At 42.7% G+C, this 17,880-nt stretch overlaps 2 protein-coding genes across 3 annotated transcripts in view; one reads left to right on the top strand and one right to left on the bottom strand.

The window, feature by feature from the left end:
- LOC121299827 (TBC1 domain family member 22B-like) overlaps nt 1-13,007 on the top strand; it is a 151,379-nt gene extending 138,372 nt beyond the window's left edge. For both annotated transcript variants that reach the window (XM_041227942.1, XM_041227943.1), the window contains 2 exons: nt 3,081-3,176; nt 10,760-13,007. In XM_041227942.1, coding sequence (XP_041083876.1) covers nt 3,081-3,176; nt 10,760-10,888 — 225 coding nt within the window. In that variant the 3' untranslated portion in view covers nt 10,889-13,007. The remainder of the gene's footprint in view (nt 1-3,080; nt 3,177-10,759) is intronic.
- A 265-nt stretch (nt 13,008-13,272) lies between these two features.
- On the bottom strand, nt 13,273-14,283 carry LOC121300215 (golgin subfamily A member 6-like protein 2). The gene has a single exon (XM_041228709.1). The coding sequence runs from the start codon at nt 14,281-14,283 to the stop codon at nt 13,273-13,275; it is 1,011 nt and encodes a 336-aa protein (XP_041084643.1).
- Between the last annotated feature and the right edge of the window lie 3,597 nt (nt 14,284-17,880).

Below are 17,880 nucleotides of genomic sequence, written 5' to 3'. Positions count from 1 at the left end.
TGCTGTCACTACAGCCTCTGCCTGGTGCAGTGCTGGGGTGCTGTCACTGCTGCCTCTGCCTGGTGCAGTGCTGGGATGCTGTCACTGCTGCCTCTGCCTGGTGCAGTGCTGGGATGCTGTCACTGCTGCCTCTGCCTGGTGCAGTGCTGGGATGCTGTCACTGCTGCCTCTGCCTGGTGCAGTGCTGGGATGCTGTCACTGCTGCCTCTGCCTGGTGTAGTGTTGGGGTGCTGTCACTGCTGCCTCTGCCTGTTGTAGTGCTGGAATGCTGTCACTGCTGCCTCTGTCTGGTGCAGTGCTGGGAGGCTGTCACTGCTGCCTCTGCCTGGTGCAGTGCTGGGATGCTGTCACTGCTGCCTCTGCCTGGTGCAGTACTGCGGTGCTGTCACTGCTGCCTCTGCCTGTTGTAGTGCTGGGGTGCTGTCACCGCTGCCTCTGCCTGGTGCAGTGCTGCGGTGCTGTCACTACAGCCTCTGCCTGGTGCAGTGCTGGGGTGCTGTCACTGCTGCCTCTGCCTGGTGCAGTGCTGGGGTGCTGTCACTGCTGCCTCTGTCTGGTGCAGTGCTGGGGTGCTGTCACTGCTGCCTCTGCCTGGTGCAGTGCTGGGATGCTGTCACTGCTGCCTCTGCCTGGTGCAGTGCTGGGATGCTGTCACTGCTGCCTCTGCCTGGTGTAGTGTTGGGGTGCTGTCACTGCTGCCTCTGCCTGTTGTAGTGCTGGAATGCTGTCACTGCTGCCTCTGTCTGGTGCAGTGCTGGGGTGCTGTCACTGCTGCCTCTGCCTGGTGCAGTGCTGGGATGCTGTCACTGCTGCCTCTGCCTGGTGCAGTGCTGGGATGCTGTCACTGCTGCCTCTGCCTGGTGCAGTACTGCGGTGCTGTCACTGCTGCCTCTGCCTGTTGTAGTGCTGGGGTGCTGTCACCGCTGCCTCTGCCTGGTGCAGTGCTGCGGTGCTGTCACTACAGCCTCTGCCTGGTGCAGTGCTGGGGTGCTGTCACTGCTGCCTCTGCCTGGTGCAGTGCTGGGGTGCTGTCACTGCTGCCTCTGTCTGGTGCAGTGCTGGGATGCTGTCACTGCTGCCTCTGTCTGGTGCAGTGCTGGGATGCTGTCACTGCTGCCTCTGCCTGGTGCAGTGCTGGGATGCTGTCACTGCTGCCTCTGCCTGGTGCAGTGCTGTCACTACTGCCTATGGTGCAGTGCTGGGAGGCTGTCACTGCTGCCTATGCCTGGTGCAGTGCTGGGATGCTGTCACTGCTGCCTCTGCCTGGTGCAGTGCTGTCACTGCTGCCTCTGGTGCAGTGCTGGGAGGCTGTCACTGCTGCCTATGCCTGGTGCAGTGCTGGGATGCTGTCACTGCTGCCTCTGCCTGGTGCAGTGCTGTCACTGCTGCCTCTGGTGCAGTGCTGGGAGGCTGTCACTGCTGCGTATGCCTGGTGCAGTGCTGGGATGCTGTCACCGCTGCCTCTGTCTGGTGCAGTGCTGGGGTGCTGTCACTGCTGCCTCTGCCTGTTGTAGTGCTGGAATGCTGTCACTGCTGCCTCTGTCTGGTGCAGTGCTGGGATGCTATCACCGCTGCCTCTGTCTGGTGCAGTGCTGGGGTGCTGTCACCATTGCCTCTGCCTGTTGTAGTGCTGGGATGCTGTCACTGCTGCCTCTGTCTGGTGCAGTGCTGGGATGCTATCACTGCTGCCTCTGTCTGGTGCAGTGCTGGGATGCTATCACTGCTGCCTCTTTCTGGTGCAGTGCTGGGAGGCTGTCAATGGTGCAGATTCCTGAGCAAATGAAAGTTTGCTTCCGGAGTACATCGCAAGTTGTAGAAAGAAACCATGGCTGGCTTAGTGTGCCTTCGGTTTTAACCTACCTCAGGGAGTAGCTTTACAGAGAACAAACGCGGGAGCTTTGAATTCTGCAGAGGTGAAGCCACTGATTAAGAAGACACTGGGGTTTAAATGTCTCTAAATCCTGGCACAGTAACAGTGAGTGCATTCTGAGGTTAGGATGAATATGTATTTTCCTGGCACAGTGGATAAGCACGCAACCCAAGTCTGCACTAAATATGTTTTGTCTGAACTGAATTATGGAAAGTGTTAAATCTCCTTAATCTGAACATCTTTTCTAAAGCCAACACTGCAGTAGTGTCTTGCCGATCTGAGATAAATGAGATGAGTAATGTGGTAAGCCTGGTGATTGGGCCCAGTTTAGGTAACTGTAAAGTAATCTTACTGGATTCACTTGGAGGTTCTCCAATCCCCTGCAATATCTGGTGGGCAACGGCCACAGCTATCAGCAGTTCTCTCATGTTGCCACTGTTGTAATAATCTTGGAATATCTTCTCTTTGTGTGTTTGTCAGTGGATGTCAGCAATACACCAACTGTTTAGACCGCTTCATATTGACATCTGGCAATGCTGCCTCAAAAACACAGGCTGCATGGTAATCCTTCCTTACACACTGTCCTGAGTTAGAATCGTTCGACCTTTCACACAATGCAGGCTAGCTTACCACCCTTCCTCCCTTCCTCTGTTTTAACTTCCACTCAGTCATGTGCAACTCCAGTTCTTTGTCATTTATTAGCCTTGTTGCAGGACTGATGCCTCAGGATCACAGGCACAGATCTTGCACCAATGGCTTTGACTATCCTGTGGTTACAGAGCCTTCAGGAGTCTGCTCTGTGAAGCAGTTTGGTCAGCTTGCTTTTGCATTTCAAGTGGTTTCCAGCTGCCCAGCACCACACAGTATATGTGTTGTATAGGTTGTACTGTATGTGGATCCCAGTGCAGAAAGTGCTAACCTTGAACTCACAAAGCAAAGGAAATGTGAATGTTGGAGATAAACTTTATGTAAAAAATTGCCCATGTGATTTGGACGTACAGTGCTTTTGCAAATTAAGTTTATTTCCTACAGTGAATGCATTTCCTGGTTTTGTGTCCGTGCTGGTTTGTGAATTGCAGTGGAATCTGTTGTGAAGATGCTTGTGTCCGGGGAGTGGTGCTAATAGAATTTAAAGATGAATATTGCTGAATCAGATTGTACAGCTGTTCAGATTGTATTAGACATAGCTCCTTCTTCCATTTCCCCACAGGCTGAGGCAGAGGGATTCTCTCATTTCCACCTGTACATCTGTGCTGCTTTCCTCATCAAGTGGAGAAAAGAAATCCTGGAGGCAGTGGACTTCCAAGTAAGTGCAATATTTAAAACCATTGTACAAATTCACCATGCAGGGAGTTTTGCTTATTTTTCTCTTTTCTATTGGTAACATATTGACATCTCTCACCAAGGTTTTAAATATAAAGGATAAAAGATTATTTAGCTAGGACAGCAGGACTCCTGATTATCTACACATCAGGTTATTGAGCAAAGAGCACTGCTTGAATGAACACTGACTTATTTGCAAAGACGGTTCATTTTTATTTATTTATTCTTATGTATGGAAATCAGCATGCTTATTTTATTTATGGAAATTGATTGAAAATTTAGCACATTAGCGAGTCCTGTCTGTCCTTGCAAAGAAAGAAGTCATCCCATCATGTGTTAACCATTGCACTGCCCTGAAGAACTCCCATATTGTGTTAACAATTACACTGCCCTGAAGAAGGCATCCCATCATGTGTTAACCATTGCACTGCCCTGAAGAAGTCCCATCATGTGTTAACCATTGCACTGCCCTGAAGAACTCCCATATTGTGTTAACAATTACACTGCCCTGACTCTATTTCCCAACATCCCCTGCTGAGAAAGAATGCACGCGAGAAGGCGTCCTGTGTCAGTTTGTATCTGGTTTGTTGTTTCTGTGCACACACACACACACTCACACTTCTTACGTTTTCTGCAACGTCCAGAACGATCCTCATTTGCTGCCAAATTGGAAAAACATGTCTGCAATCAAAGCAGACTTTATTCATTTTAAAGCTGTGTTTTTCTGTTTAAGCTGACTGTACAGAGTTCATTTCAACAGAGTTAACTGCAGGGCAGCATTTATTTTTCACAATTCCTTCATTTGGCCTGCATGGTGTCAGGCAAGTGAATGTCTTTTACTAGAGTCACAAGCTGCGACTGTAACGTTTTGTTTTATTGATGTCAGCACTGTTAATGTTACATTACTGTTCAAGTTGTTTACTATTTTATATTTAGGTCTTCTGTTTTTGGGGTTTTATTAATTGTATTTTTCGGTGCTTATTTTCAGCTATTTTCGAGTTTTATGTAAATCAGGTTTTTTTTTCGGGTTTTTGTTTTTGATATACTGTATGAAGTTAGTGTTTCCAAAATGCTTGAGTGGTTTTTTTTGTTTTTTTGTTTGTTTTTCTGACAAAATATGTATAGTAGTAACTCGACAGTACTTGCACACTTAAGTTGTACCTTCTTTCCTTTGCTGTGTTCCACGATGAAATCCCTCTGGTCACGGGCACATTATACTGGTGTTTTTGTGTGGAGGCATTTTTCTACATTTCACCACAATTCTGTTTTAAATCCTCAGTTTCTTAACTGTAATCAGTTTTAAATCCCGCTAACAAGCCTCCATCCTGATTGTAAACTCGTATTATTATCCCTCAAGCAGAGTCTCCAATAGAAATGTAGGAATGTGCTGTCACTCAGTAATTGGGGTGGGTTTAAACTATTCAGAACAAACAAATGATAGCTGCAAGTCAGGAAGGCGGGACATTGCCCAGCAGCATGGGAAATGTATTTATTATTTTTGTAGTAGGTTTTATTTTTTAATGTAAAAACTTTAAAGTCAACGTGGCTTGATGAACCATTTCCACAGTTTTCCCGTGCTTTCTGGTGTTTATTTGCTATCCACCAATTTCATTATTTTTGCATCAGGATTGTTTTATCAGGTTTTAGCTGTTAAAACCGAAAATCAGAACGCCTGTTTAGATTGTGGAACATGGGTAAAGAGTTGTTTTAACTCATGTTTACCTGTTTCATGTTCCTGAAAAGTGTTTTTTTTTTTAATGCTGAAAACCTGGAAGCCCTAAATATAATGTAATAAATAAATAAAATAAAGGTTGTTCATAAGGAGCTATAAGTCTTAAGAACATAAGAAAGTTTACAAACGAGAGGAGGCCATTCGGCCCATCTTGCTCGTTTGGTTGTTAGTAGCTTATTGATCCCAGAATCTCATCAAGCAGCTTCTTGAAGGATCCCAGGGTGTCGGCTTCAACAACATTACTGGGGAGTTGATTCCAGACCCTCACAATTCTCTATGTAAAAAAGTGCCCCCTATTTTCTGTTCTGAATGCCCCTTTGTCTAATCTCCATTTGTGACCCCTGGTCCTTGTTTCTTTTTTCAGGCTGAAAAAGTCCCTTGGGTCGACACTGTCAATACCTCTTAGAATTTTGAATGCTTGAATTAGGTCGCCACGTAGTCTTCTTTATTCAAGACTGAACAGATTCAATTCTTTTAGTCTGTCTGCATATGACATGCCTTTTAAGCCCGGAATAATTCTGGTCGCTCTTCTTTGCACTCTTTCTAGAGCAGCAATATCTATTTTTATAGCGAGGTGACCAGAACTGCACACAATATTCAAGATGAGGTCTTACTAGTGCATTGTACTGTTTTAACATTACTTCCCTTGATTTAAATTCAACACTTTTCACAATGTATCCGAGCATCTTGTTAGCCTTTTTTATAGCTTCCCCACATTGTCTAGATGAACACATTTCTGAGTCAACAAAAACTCCTAGGTCCTTTTCATAGATTCCTTTTCCAATTTCAGTATCTCCCGTATGATATTTCTAATACACATTTTTATTTCCTGCGTGCAGTACCTTACACTTTTCTCTATTAAATGTCATTTGCCATGTGTCTGCCCAGTTCTGAATCTTGTCTAGATCATTTTGAATGACCTTTGCTGCTACAACAGTGTTTGCCACTCCTCCTATTTTTGTGTCATCTGCAAATTTAACAAGTTTGCTTACTATACCAGAATCTAAATCATTAATGTAGATTAGGAATAGCAGAGGACCTAATACTGATCCCTGTGGTACACCACTGGTTACCACACTCCATTCTGAGGTTTTTCCTCTAATCAGTACTTTCTGTTTTCTACATGTTAACCACTCCCTAATCCATGTACATGTGTTTCCTTGAATCCCAACTGCGTTCAGTTTGAGAATTAATCTTTTGTGCGGGACTTTGTCAAAAGCTTTCTGGAAATCTAAATAAACCATGTCATATGCTTTGCAATTATCCATTATCGATGTTGCATCCTCAAAAAAATCAAGCAAGTTAGTTAGACACGATCTCCCTTTCCTAAAACCATGTTGACTGTCTCCCAGGACCCTGTTACCATATAGGTAATTTTCCATTTTGGATCTTATTATAGTTTCCATAAGTTTGCATATAATAGAAGTCAGGCTTACTGGTCTGTAGTTACCTGGTTCAGTTTTGTTTCCCTTTTTGTGGATCGGTATTACGTTTGCAATTTTCCAGTCTGTCGGTACCACCCCTGTGTCAAGAGACTGCTGCATGATCTTGGTTAGCGGTTTGTAAATTACTTCTTTCATTTCTTTGAGTACTACTGGGAGGATCTCATCCGGCCCAGGGGATTTGTTTATTTTAAGAGCTCCTAGTCCCTTTAACACTTCTGCCTCAGTTATGCTAAAGTTATTTAAAACTGGATAGGAACTGGATGACATGTGGGGCATGTTGTCAGTATCTTCCTTTGTAAAAACTTGTGAAAAGTAATCATTTAATATATTTGCTATTTTTTTTCTTCATCTACGATTTTGCCATTTGTATCTCTTAAACATTTAATCTCCTCTTTGAATGTTCTCTTGCTGTTGTAATATTGGAAAAACATTTTGGAATTGGTTTTAGCTCCCTTAGCAATGTTCATTTCTATTTCTCTCTTGGCCTTTCTAACTTCCTTTTTGACTTGTGTTTGCAGTTCTGTGTACTCTTTCTGTGTACTTTCTTTTTGGTCCTTTTTTAATGCTCTGTAAAGTGCCTTTTTTCGCTGAATATTTTTTTTAATTGATCTATTAAACCATTTTGGCAATTTAGTTTTACATTTAGATTTGTCTACTTTAGGGATGTAATTGTTTTGCGCCTCTAGTACTACATTTTTGAAGAACCATCCTTCTTCTGTGGGTGTTTTCTCTATTTTACTCCAATCTACTTCTGTTAGTCTCTGTTTCATACCTTCATAGTTTGCTTTTCTAAAATTGTAAACCTTAGCTTTAGTCATTACTTTTGGGGTTTTAAAAAACACTTCAAATGAGACCATGTTGTGGTCTGAGTTTGCCAGTGGTTCTCTGACCTCTGTTTTAGTTATTCTGTCTTCGTTATTTGAAAAGACTAAATCAAGGCATGCCTCCCCTCTAGTCGGTGCCTTGACAAATTGTGTTAGGAAGCAGTCATTTGTCATTTCCACCATTTCTATTTCATCCTTCGTGCTACCCACCGGGTTTTCCCATTTTATTTGGGGGAAGTTGAAATCTCCCACTAGTATGGCTTCTCCTTTGCTACACGCATTTCTAATGTCATTGTGTAACAGATTATTTTGCTCACCATCTGAATCTGGCGGTCTATAGCATGCTCCTATTATTATGCCCTTTGAATTTTTGTCCCTTATTCTGACCCATATTGATTCGGCTTTATTTTCTTTGTCCAGGTTTAACACCTGGGCTTCAAGACTGTTTCTTATGTATAGCGCTACCCCTCCTCCTCTTCTGTCCTGCCTGTCTTTCCTATACAGTGTATACCCACAAATATTATATTCGTCCCCATCACTCTCAGACAACCAAGTTTCTGTAACACCTATCACATCATAGTTACTTGTTAGTGCAGTAGCTTCAAGTTCTAGAATTTTGTTTCTGATACTTCTAGCATTTAGATAAATACATTTAATGGTTGTCTTACCTGAGTTGTTGTTCTTGTTTTGATGCGGTCTCCCTTCTGTTTTTTTGTTGATTTCTCCCCCCTTCCTTTCTAGTTTAAATGCTTCTGAACCTGCTCGAAGATTTTTTCTCCAAGTAGACTGGTTCCCTTGTTATTTAAGTGCAGTCCATCCCGTCTATACAGATAGTCCTCGTTGTAGAATGTGGTCCAATGATCAAGATAGGTGAAGCCTTCCCGTGTGCACCACGTCTTCAGCCATGCGTTTTGATTAATTATTTCCAGCTGTCCATATGGTCCTTTGCAAGGTACCGGTAGTATACCAGAAAATACCACAGTTTTGTTTTTCTCTTTTAATTTCCTTCCTAGCTCTCTGAATTTGTTTTGCAGGGATTTTGGTCTGTCTCTTCCAGTGTTGTTTGTACCGATGTGGACGACTACTACCGAGTCATCTCCTGTTCGTTCTAGGAGCCTGTCCACGTTCTCAGTGATGTGCTTGACCGAGTCTCCCGGAAGGCAGAACACTGTTGTAGTAAGGGGGTCCAAACTGCGAATTGAACTTGCTGTGTTTCTCAATATGGAGTCCCCAACAATCATGACCTCCCTTCTTTTTGCTGTCTGCTCTCCACTGTCAATAGGGTCCTGGATGTTGTTCCATTCGTTCTCTTGTTTGTTGGTTCTGTTCATCAAAATTCTGAAGTGACTCAAATCTGTTGGTTGTTTTGATTTCTGGTGGTTGTGTTTGACGAAGTTTCTTTTTTTCCCTGCTTCTGCCTACCTGAACCCAGCTGTTCTGACCTTCTATCTCCCTGGTGGCTTTCAGTCTGTTCGGGGTGATGCAGACTTCCAGGAATTGTGGGTGTGGCAGTTCCTCAAGATCCTGTTGCTGTCTCACTTCTTCCAGCTCCATTTCTTTATGCAACTCCTGGATCGCGCGGCACTTTACGCACACTTGGTTTAGCTCCGCTGGGTTTTCTCGGATTTCCCACATCAAGCAGGTGTCACAGATTACTGGCTTGAAGACCATGTTGAGGGTTTTTTTTTTAAGTTTAGTTTCTTCTGCATCCGTCAACCTGCTTTCAAACTGCTTCTAAACTGCTCTGTACTTTTCCACGCCTGTACTTCTCCCACTCGCTGTCGCTGGGAAGACTACCTCGTTTAACTGCCTAGAGCTTATATACGGTATGTTTGCATCTAGGACAAAAAAAACAAAAAACATTCTTAGTTCTTGTGCATTATATTTTGCTATTAAACTCTTTCATGGATTGAAGTTATTCCGTAAAAATGTGTTACATTTACTGAAATATCAACACCTTTAAAATGACCAAATTCCCATTGGGATCATGTTATTTTAGATTCTGTTGATTTTTTTTATATATATATATTACTGTGCAGGATAGTCACTAAAAGATTGTTACCTTTATTAAAAATGTGCAGGGATGATTCTGCCGAATTTTAAATCTACCAATTAATCAAAAATTGAGTGACAGCCCTTATATATATGTATGTGTGTGTGTGTGTGTGTTTTACAGTTCATGTGTAAAATCTATAGATTAGCTGGTATATGTGTAGATTTACCAGCTCAGTGGTGAATGTATAAAATAACTAAGGAGACGGTAGTTAATGCTACAGTAGTTACAGCATGAAGTGAATTCAGAAATAAAGTAATCTGATTTTGTTTCTAACTGTTTTATCCCCTTTGTCTTTCGCTTTCTGTAAAGAAAAAAAAGAAATCACTTTTTCTATTTTTTTATTTTAAATCAAAATTGACCATGGGGCAAACATTAGGTTGGTAATAATGACATCTCTTCAGCAAAACTCATGTCTCTGCTAAGATATTGTAAACGTGCGGTTCACAAACTTGGTCCTGAAAAAAACGGAAAAGGACCAAAAAAGCCTTTAGCTTGTATCCAAATTAACATGGTCCCTTTGCTTGCAGTTAATTGTGAACAGCAACCAAATTGATACATTGTGAATGCAGCTTTACAGCCGGATTTTCAATAACATGCACAGTGCTGTTACATTTATAATACTTTTTATTGTTCTGAAACTTTTTATTGATTTCAACGTCACTGTAGCTTCAATATGAATTACATCACAAACACATTAATTGATTTAAATAGAAATACGTGTAGTTACCGTGCCATGAAAAGTCTTGACGTGCCTCTACGTTTCCTTTTCAAACACACTTGCCTTGACAAAGGCATGTTACACGCACCGAGACGTAGAGAAGCTGGCTCATACTGTGTATATGTTCAATTCTAGAATGATTCTAGAATGTTGAGACATGCTTATGACATTTTGACATGAGAAGTGGGGAAATCACAGGCTATGAATCTCTGCTAACTGAATCTAACCCCCAGGTAGACTGGAGGACTCTCTCACAAGGTGAGACAAGGTTAAACACCCTGTCTCTGTGACCACAGTATGTTGTCATTCCAGAGGTACATCGCCATTCATTTGTGAAATACCTTGCATGTGTTTAATACAAGATGACAGAAATGGTATTTCTCTTTAGCCATGAACGGGCATATGGGATCTGTGTTTGATCAGTGTGATTTAACTCTAACACCGTGCACTTGTCTTATTTAGACTGATGTTCAGATTCAAAGCAGTCTGTGACAGGTTGCCCTACGGAGAGTAGCCGTTAGCAACTGCAGGACTGAACCGTGAAATACTTTGAATTGTAAAAATGCTGCGAAACAAAATACAGTATGGCAGTCACCAAGCACTAATCGAATAAGTAACTATAATTCTAGAAAACACATCGCTGGAATGCAATACATGAAGCGCTGTAATCAGAGCGGTACGGCATGCTGAGAAACCCTGCTAGAAATGCTTTATTGTCTTCATGTTTCTGTGGGTTTGGTTGTGTGTGGTTTCAGATGTAGTGATGCATGTTCTTTTTCATCACTATCCAGGGTCTGTTGTTGCTGTTACAGAACCTGCCTACAATACACTGGGGGAATGAAGAAGTGGGACTCCTGCTGGCAGAAGCTTATAGACTCAAGTATATGTTTGCAGATGCGCCGAGCCACTACAGGAGATAAGTGGAGGATGCAAACCAACAAGGGAGTTTGTTTTGTGAAGTACTGTACACTGTAAGCAGCGCCGCGGTCATGGCAAACATTTCAAGTGCTGTTCAATAATTGTTTATTTTTATTTGTTTTAAAGTTGCCGTACCAGAATGTTAATGTCTGAGTCATCTGGAAAGTGACACTGGGGGTACAGCTGTCTTCATTTCCCAGTTGATGAAATTCACAGAGAAAGGTCCATTCAAGTTTAAAATAGGCTTGACCTGGAACGTAGGATTGCAATCAATAACCTTGCTTCAGTTTAGTTGTACAGATAAATGATTAGGAAATATTTTCCAGCTACCGACATGCAGCCTTCAATATTCCTAAATTATTATTCTATTAGGTAGGGTGTAGTAACTTAATATTCCTATTGTGAAACTACAAATCAACTGGAATTGGAATTCAACATCATATATGTTTCTTGTGTAGTTTCCTATTGCAAATACTGTCGGAGCCGGGCTCTTGCAAAGACTACGCTATTCTATATAATGTGAGAGAACCAGATATTGTAGGAATCCTGGGTGTCTGAACTCTTATAGTTTTTGTTGGTCATTTATCCAGTGGGTAAGTGGTTTCCAGCCTTCCGTCCTTGTGCTGAAACAGCATTCAGAATAAACTGACCTGTCAGTCGGCAGATGGAAGACCTGAATCGAAAGATTAACTTGCCCCTTTAAAGTTAGAAGAATAATACAGTGTTCATACAATTCTGTCATGAAACCATGATGTGCAAATGTACGCATGCACAGTGTCGTTGCAGAAAGTTTGGCAAACTATCTGGAATGTTCTAAACATCTTGGCCTTCACATCTGATTTTGTTATGATTAGTTTTACATTGGCAGCCTGGATGGTGGCACACAGTGGGACTTGCTCTATAGAATCTAAATAAATCCCAAATAGTGATTCAGTGCTAGATATCAAGTTTAGTATCTACAGTTTTTTGGTATGTTCTGTCCTATGCTTTGACATTTGTCCCAGATACACAGTACACATTTCACCAATTCATAATATTGTTCCAGACTGGTCCCTAGCACTCAAGACCCAAGGACATTAGCTTGAGGGCTGTGGCAGATCTAAGAAAGACTGCAGAACTTTTCAAATAAATATCAAGATAGTTGAAAGCAGAACCACATCTATTTAGCAACAGTAAGGATGGCCTTGGAACACAAACACAGTATTTTGACATGCATACATTTTTTGGAAAACTAATTGCATGCCATTCCAAACAATCAAGACTTGATTTTAAGGAGAGCGAAAAAAGAAAGAAGAAATTTTAGATTTTATGTTTTTAATTTATTTGTTACCTTAAATTACAAAGCAGCCAAAAAATCTATTTAAGAAACCACCCAGTGTACTAGCTACAGTTTTTGTTTTTAGTGCTCTGTTAAAACTTATAACCAGGTACCTCGTATTGGGTTACATGATGGGTACTGCAAGTGCTTGTCTTAAGTATGAAAGGGTACATTACATCTCTTTTATTGATCAACTGTTCTGATATAAAAAAAAAAAAATAACATGCTACACAATGTTATATTGAAAAAAGTATGTATTTTTTTTGTGTTGTGAAGGTTTTCAATCTGGGTTGTTTTGTTGTTGTTTCTTCCTGTGTATGGGCAAAGATGCACAATATTGTAATGTTCTTTATTTATTTGTATTACTTTTGTTTTATATTTATACAGAAGTTTGAAGATTTTGTTAAACAATATTGTATAGCCCACATGGCCTAAAAAACCTATTTTTCAATGTCTTTCTTTTAACTCATTAACATATCTTTTAACGCTTTGCTGTTCTATGTCGGACCAGGTCTGACATTACAATTTTCCCTTTCCGGTCCGATGTCGGACCCTGTCAAAAAGACGTAAAGCACAGGTCTCTAGTCATTTTTTTTTCTCCAGGAAAAGCTGAGAAAACCTTTCAATGGATGAATGAGACCAATAGGATCTGAATGAAGCTGAAAAGAAAGGGCCTTCCACTACAAAGTTAACATGGACATAAATTGGACATACATTGAGATGTTATCGTAATAAAATAATGACTTGGATTGCATTATTGAGGAACTTGGTGATAAACCGAGTGATCAGGAGAGGATTTATCAGTATGCACGTATGTGATAAATACAGCTAACAAGAGGTGGGGCTTGGCTGGAGATGCAGTACTGAGAGTCCTGTTGGTATGCAATGTCTTTTAAACTTGTTTTACTTTGGGGGAAAACAATACTTTTAAACAGCGGGTGTGAAAATAAATTGGACCTGACACGCCTGACATATAAAATGTATATTTAAAAATAAGTGATATTAACCAGCTTCACACCCTAACACCTCAATGCCAGCTTCACACCCTGACTCCTCCCCAATGCCAGCTTAACACCCTGACTCCCCAATACCAGCTTCACACCCTGATACCCCAATGCCAGCATCACACCCTGACACCACAATACCTGCGTCACACCCTGACTCCCCAATACCAGCTTCACACCCTGACTCCTCCCTAATACCAGCTTCACACCCTGACACCGCAATACCTGCGTCACCCTCTGACTCCCCAATATCTGCTTCACACCCTGACTCCTCCCCAATGCCAGCTTCACACCCTGACTCCTCCCCAATACCAGCTTCACACCCTGACTCCCCAATACCAGCTTCACACCCTGACTCCCCAATACCAGCTTCACACCCTGACTCCTCCCCAATGCCAGCTTCACACCCTGACTCCCCAATGCCAGCTTCACACCCTGACTCCTCCCCAATGCCAGCTTCACACCCTGACTCCTCCCCAATGCCAGCTTCGCACCCTGACTCCTCCCCAATGCCAGCTTCGCACCCTGACTCCTCCCCAATGCCAGCTTCACACCCTGACTCCTCCCCAATGCCAGCTTCACACCCTGACTCCTCCCCAATGCCAGCTTCACACCCTGACTCCTCCCCAATGCCAGCTTCGCACCCTGACTCCCCAATGCCAGCTTCACACCCTGACTCCTCTCCAATGCCAGCTTCACACCCTGACTCCCCAATACCTGCTTCACACCCTGACTCCTCCCCAATGCCAGCTTCACACCCTGACTCCTCCCCAATGCCAGCTTCACACCCTGACTCCTCCCCAATGCCAGCTTCACACCCTGACTCCTCCCCAATGCCAGCTTCACACCCTGACTCCCCAATGCCAGCTTCACACCCTGACTCCTCCCCAATGCCAGCTTCACACCCTGACTCCTCCCCAATGCCAGCTTCACACCCTGACTCCTCCCCAATGCCAGCTTCACACCCCGAGTCCCCAATACCTGCATCACACCCTGACTCCTCCCCAATATCAGCTTCACACCCTGACTCCTCTCCAATGCCAGCTTCACACCCTGACTCTCCAATACCATACATCAGCAGGGTATACAGTACATTGCCTGGCTTGTGCACAACCTGAAAGAGGAGGCTGAGATGGCTCTAGTGATGAAATAAATCCTGTCCCCAGACAACACTGCTGTTTGTTGAAAATCTTTGTGGTCACAGTGTCGCCACGCATGAAGGATGAAATGTCAAAGGACCTAAATGTTGCCATTGCCTGCGGAGTCACCAAATATGAATTAAATTGATCATGCGCTGCCCCTCTGGACACATCCCATTGATCACATATAGTCTGCAGGGCAGTGGAGGAACGTGTCGCTCTTGGGGAACGGACAAGGTGATGGATTTTCCAAGTGCATCTTCAAGAGAAGGGGGCCTTTCATTGAGAGCACCTCCTGCTGTGAGGGTAGCGTCTGGGAAAGCTCTGTAATGTGTGCATTTCATTTCAGGTTCAGGGTAAGTGTATATGAAAGAGGAAGCCTCTTAACCCATTGCCAAATGTATTTATGTTTGAAAAATCTGAACACAAGCTGTATTTATGTCGTTTGATACATTCTAAATCCATATTTCTTCACAGAAAAAAATGTAAATCCTTTGTTTTGGCCCTTTGGAAAAGAGCACGTCCATGGTATTTAGTATAATATTGGGCAGGTGGTGATGTGGTGTTTTGTAATAGTTGATTTCTCTGTTGTTTCAAGCTGACCCTTTAAGAAGAAGCTCATGATTACCATCCTCCGTCCTTTAAAACGCTGCTGCCTTATACTAACCATGGCAGTGCTTCCTTCTTTTTAAATTTCAGCAACTAGACCTCAAAAGGTAAGACATGGAATAAAGTTATTGCTCATCCTGCAAAGTGTGAGGCTTACTTCTGATTTAACTTTGCGAAGAGCCAAGTGTGAAAACCTCAGCATGAGGGTGCTGCAGAAATGTGCATCACAAAACCCTTCAGGCAAGAATATATTAAATCACATTTCACCACAATGTGTTAGCTGTGTAAAAACGAGCATCAGGTTCTGCCTAGACTCAAAGCTAAAGTCTTGGGAGAAATAATATTTATTCTCTTGCATCAGACACTTACTATACTGTAACACATGGTTTCCCTGTCATTCTTTCAATGGTCAGATTTATCCGCAGGTAGATGTAGGTCCAAAGGTTGGTAATGACCAGACCAATTCCATACTGAAAGCCAGAAGCAGAGGCGTTTAAACAACAGCATTAGAAAGATGAACAGTCTTTCCAAATAAATATCACCTGCCTGTATTTAAGCTTTGTGAGTTTCTCTAATGCAGCTGGGAATTAAGTAAAACCTGATGCTACAGGAGGCAGTGTGATCGAATCCAGGGTCTTCCCAAAGATTAGAACATTTCAGAAACCTCAGAGAACTGTGAAATTAAAGTATTGGGTTTAGCGTACTCGGCACAGCCTTCCTCGACACCGAGTTCATGACAGCGCCAGATTATAAAATATCCAGTTGACCTTCAGAATGATTGTTCATCACAGCAGTTGCTGACTTCTTAGTATCCAAGGACTCCTTCCTGCATTCTGAGTCTCCAAACTACGCACTTTAATTTTCTTCACAGACTCCTGTTGGAGTTTGCAGGTGTGTTCTTCCAGTGCATAGCACCAGCACTGTGCAGTCTGTGTTCTTCCAGTGCGTAGCACCAACACTGTGCAGTCTGTGTTCTTCCAGTGCGTAGCACCAACACTGTGCAGTCTGTGTTCTTCCAGTGCATAGCACCAGTACTGCACAGTCTGTGTTCTTCCAGCGCATAGTACAATTTTTTTGCAGTCGTGTAGTTTTGGGAATTGGTTTTAAAAGCTAAATAAAATAGGCTATCACAGATTGGCTAGTTAAATTATTTAAAAATAATGATTAATTGTACTGATCTAACTGCTTTTCCGAATCATCGCGTTCTGTGCTTCATGCATAAACAATGCCCTCAAGTTGTTTTCCTTGGTCTGTGTGACTCTAAATGGGTTTAGTCAAATGATCTTGCTCCAAGTTCAAATAAATAAGTCAGGAGATTATTTTAAGAGCTTCAAAGTGCACCTTAGTGGTGTTCTGCTGTTCCTCACCAGGTAGAACCCTGTAATGACAGCTCTGGACAGTCTATGCAAGGTCCTGCAATTATTAACTGTGACAGCCTGGCAAAGCAGCGTAGCAAGCTCAGCTCTGAACATTGCCTTCCCTCCGAGGGGTATGCAGTGTATAGTCTTGGTCTGGCAGTGGCAGCGCAGCAGCGTCTCCAGCTCGCTCACGCCCCATCGCCTTGGCCGCACTCACAAGTCAAGAAGATAGTGAGTTTGCAAGGGTATGCCAGGTAATCAGCCTATTCTTTTTATTCTGACATGATGTGCTGATGTGATCCTGAAAGCAGACATTCAGATCGGCCTTCCTGGGTTCTCGACAGATGGAATTCTAATTTAGCATCAACAAAGAAATGTCTTTGGAGCCATACAAGGATGATTGGTGTGCCTGTCTCTTTGTTGCTTTATATGATCCTTGTCCTTAAGGGGTGTCTTAACTAAGCAAAACCACGAGTACAACAAACCAAGGACTTCTTCTGCAAGAACACTCAAAGTGGATTTTTCCTTTCATTTTACACGATGAATTGTTGCAAAGCAGCTACAAGATAATAACCTGCATTTGTTATCTAACCTTCAACTGCTTTCAATTTCATTGCCAATGTTACTTTTTATTAATAATGTCATTTTTCATGTTCAGTTCAAGCATTGGATATCACAGAATGTTCTAATGTTGAATTCAGATGAAACAGAGGTTATGCTAGTGGGATCACTTAAAGAAAATGTGGGGTTACACGAGCTTGACCCTGGCAGTCTCTCATCAAAACTTAAACTAGAAATTAAGAGTTTAGGAAATATAGCCAAACTTAGATCAATTATTTCTGTATCTGATGCCAAGAGACTAATGCATGCCTTTGTTTCATCTAGAATTGATTATGGTAATGCACTTTTTTCTGGTGTCCCAAAACGTGAATGGATCAGCACCTAGTCATTTGCAGGAGTTAATGACCCTGTATCTTTCAAACCACACTCTGAGATAACTGGATGCGGGGCTGCTGGTTACTCTGAGGATCAACAAAAGCAACACGGGAGGAGGCAGGGCTTTTTCTTGTAGAGCTCCTAAATTATGGAATGCTCTGCCTTCGTTTGTCAGGGAAGCTGGGACCATTACAGTTTTCAAGACTAAAAACATGCTTTTATGAAATGGCTTTCTTAGCTTAGTGGGTTTCAAAGTAACTTTAAAATTGCTGCTTTTGTATTATCTGTATACTGTGTATATGGGTTTAAGTGGCAGATCTGCAGTGTGTGGTCCTCGACGTAGGGTTCTGTTGTAAAGCAATGAGCCTTTTTTTTTTTGGTTAATTCCCTCCTCGTCCCTCCCTGCTCCATCATCCCCCCCCTCATCCCTGCCCTCTCATTCCCCCCTCCCCTTCCCCCTGCTCCCTACTCTCTCTCCCTCCCTGTTCTCTACTCCTCCCCCCTCCCTCTCATTCTCTCCTTTTAAAAATGAAATGACATGCAAGCAAAATACCCAACTTAGTACATTTTCACTCTGCTTCCTAGAACATGGATTCCACATGAATAAGAAGAAATGGGACCAGGGACAAA

The sequence above is a fragment of the Polyodon spathula genome, chromosome 25 (assembly GCF_017654505.1).
Source record: "Polyodon spathula isolate WHYD16114869_AA chromosome 25, ASM1765450v1, whole genome shotgun sequence".
NCBI lineage: Eukaryota > Metazoa > Chordata > Actinopteri > Acipenseriformes > Polyodontidae > Polyodon > Polyodon spathula.
The sequence above is the reverse complement of the archived record's forward strand: the minus strand, read 5'-3'. Positions and strand labels throughout refer to the sequence as shown.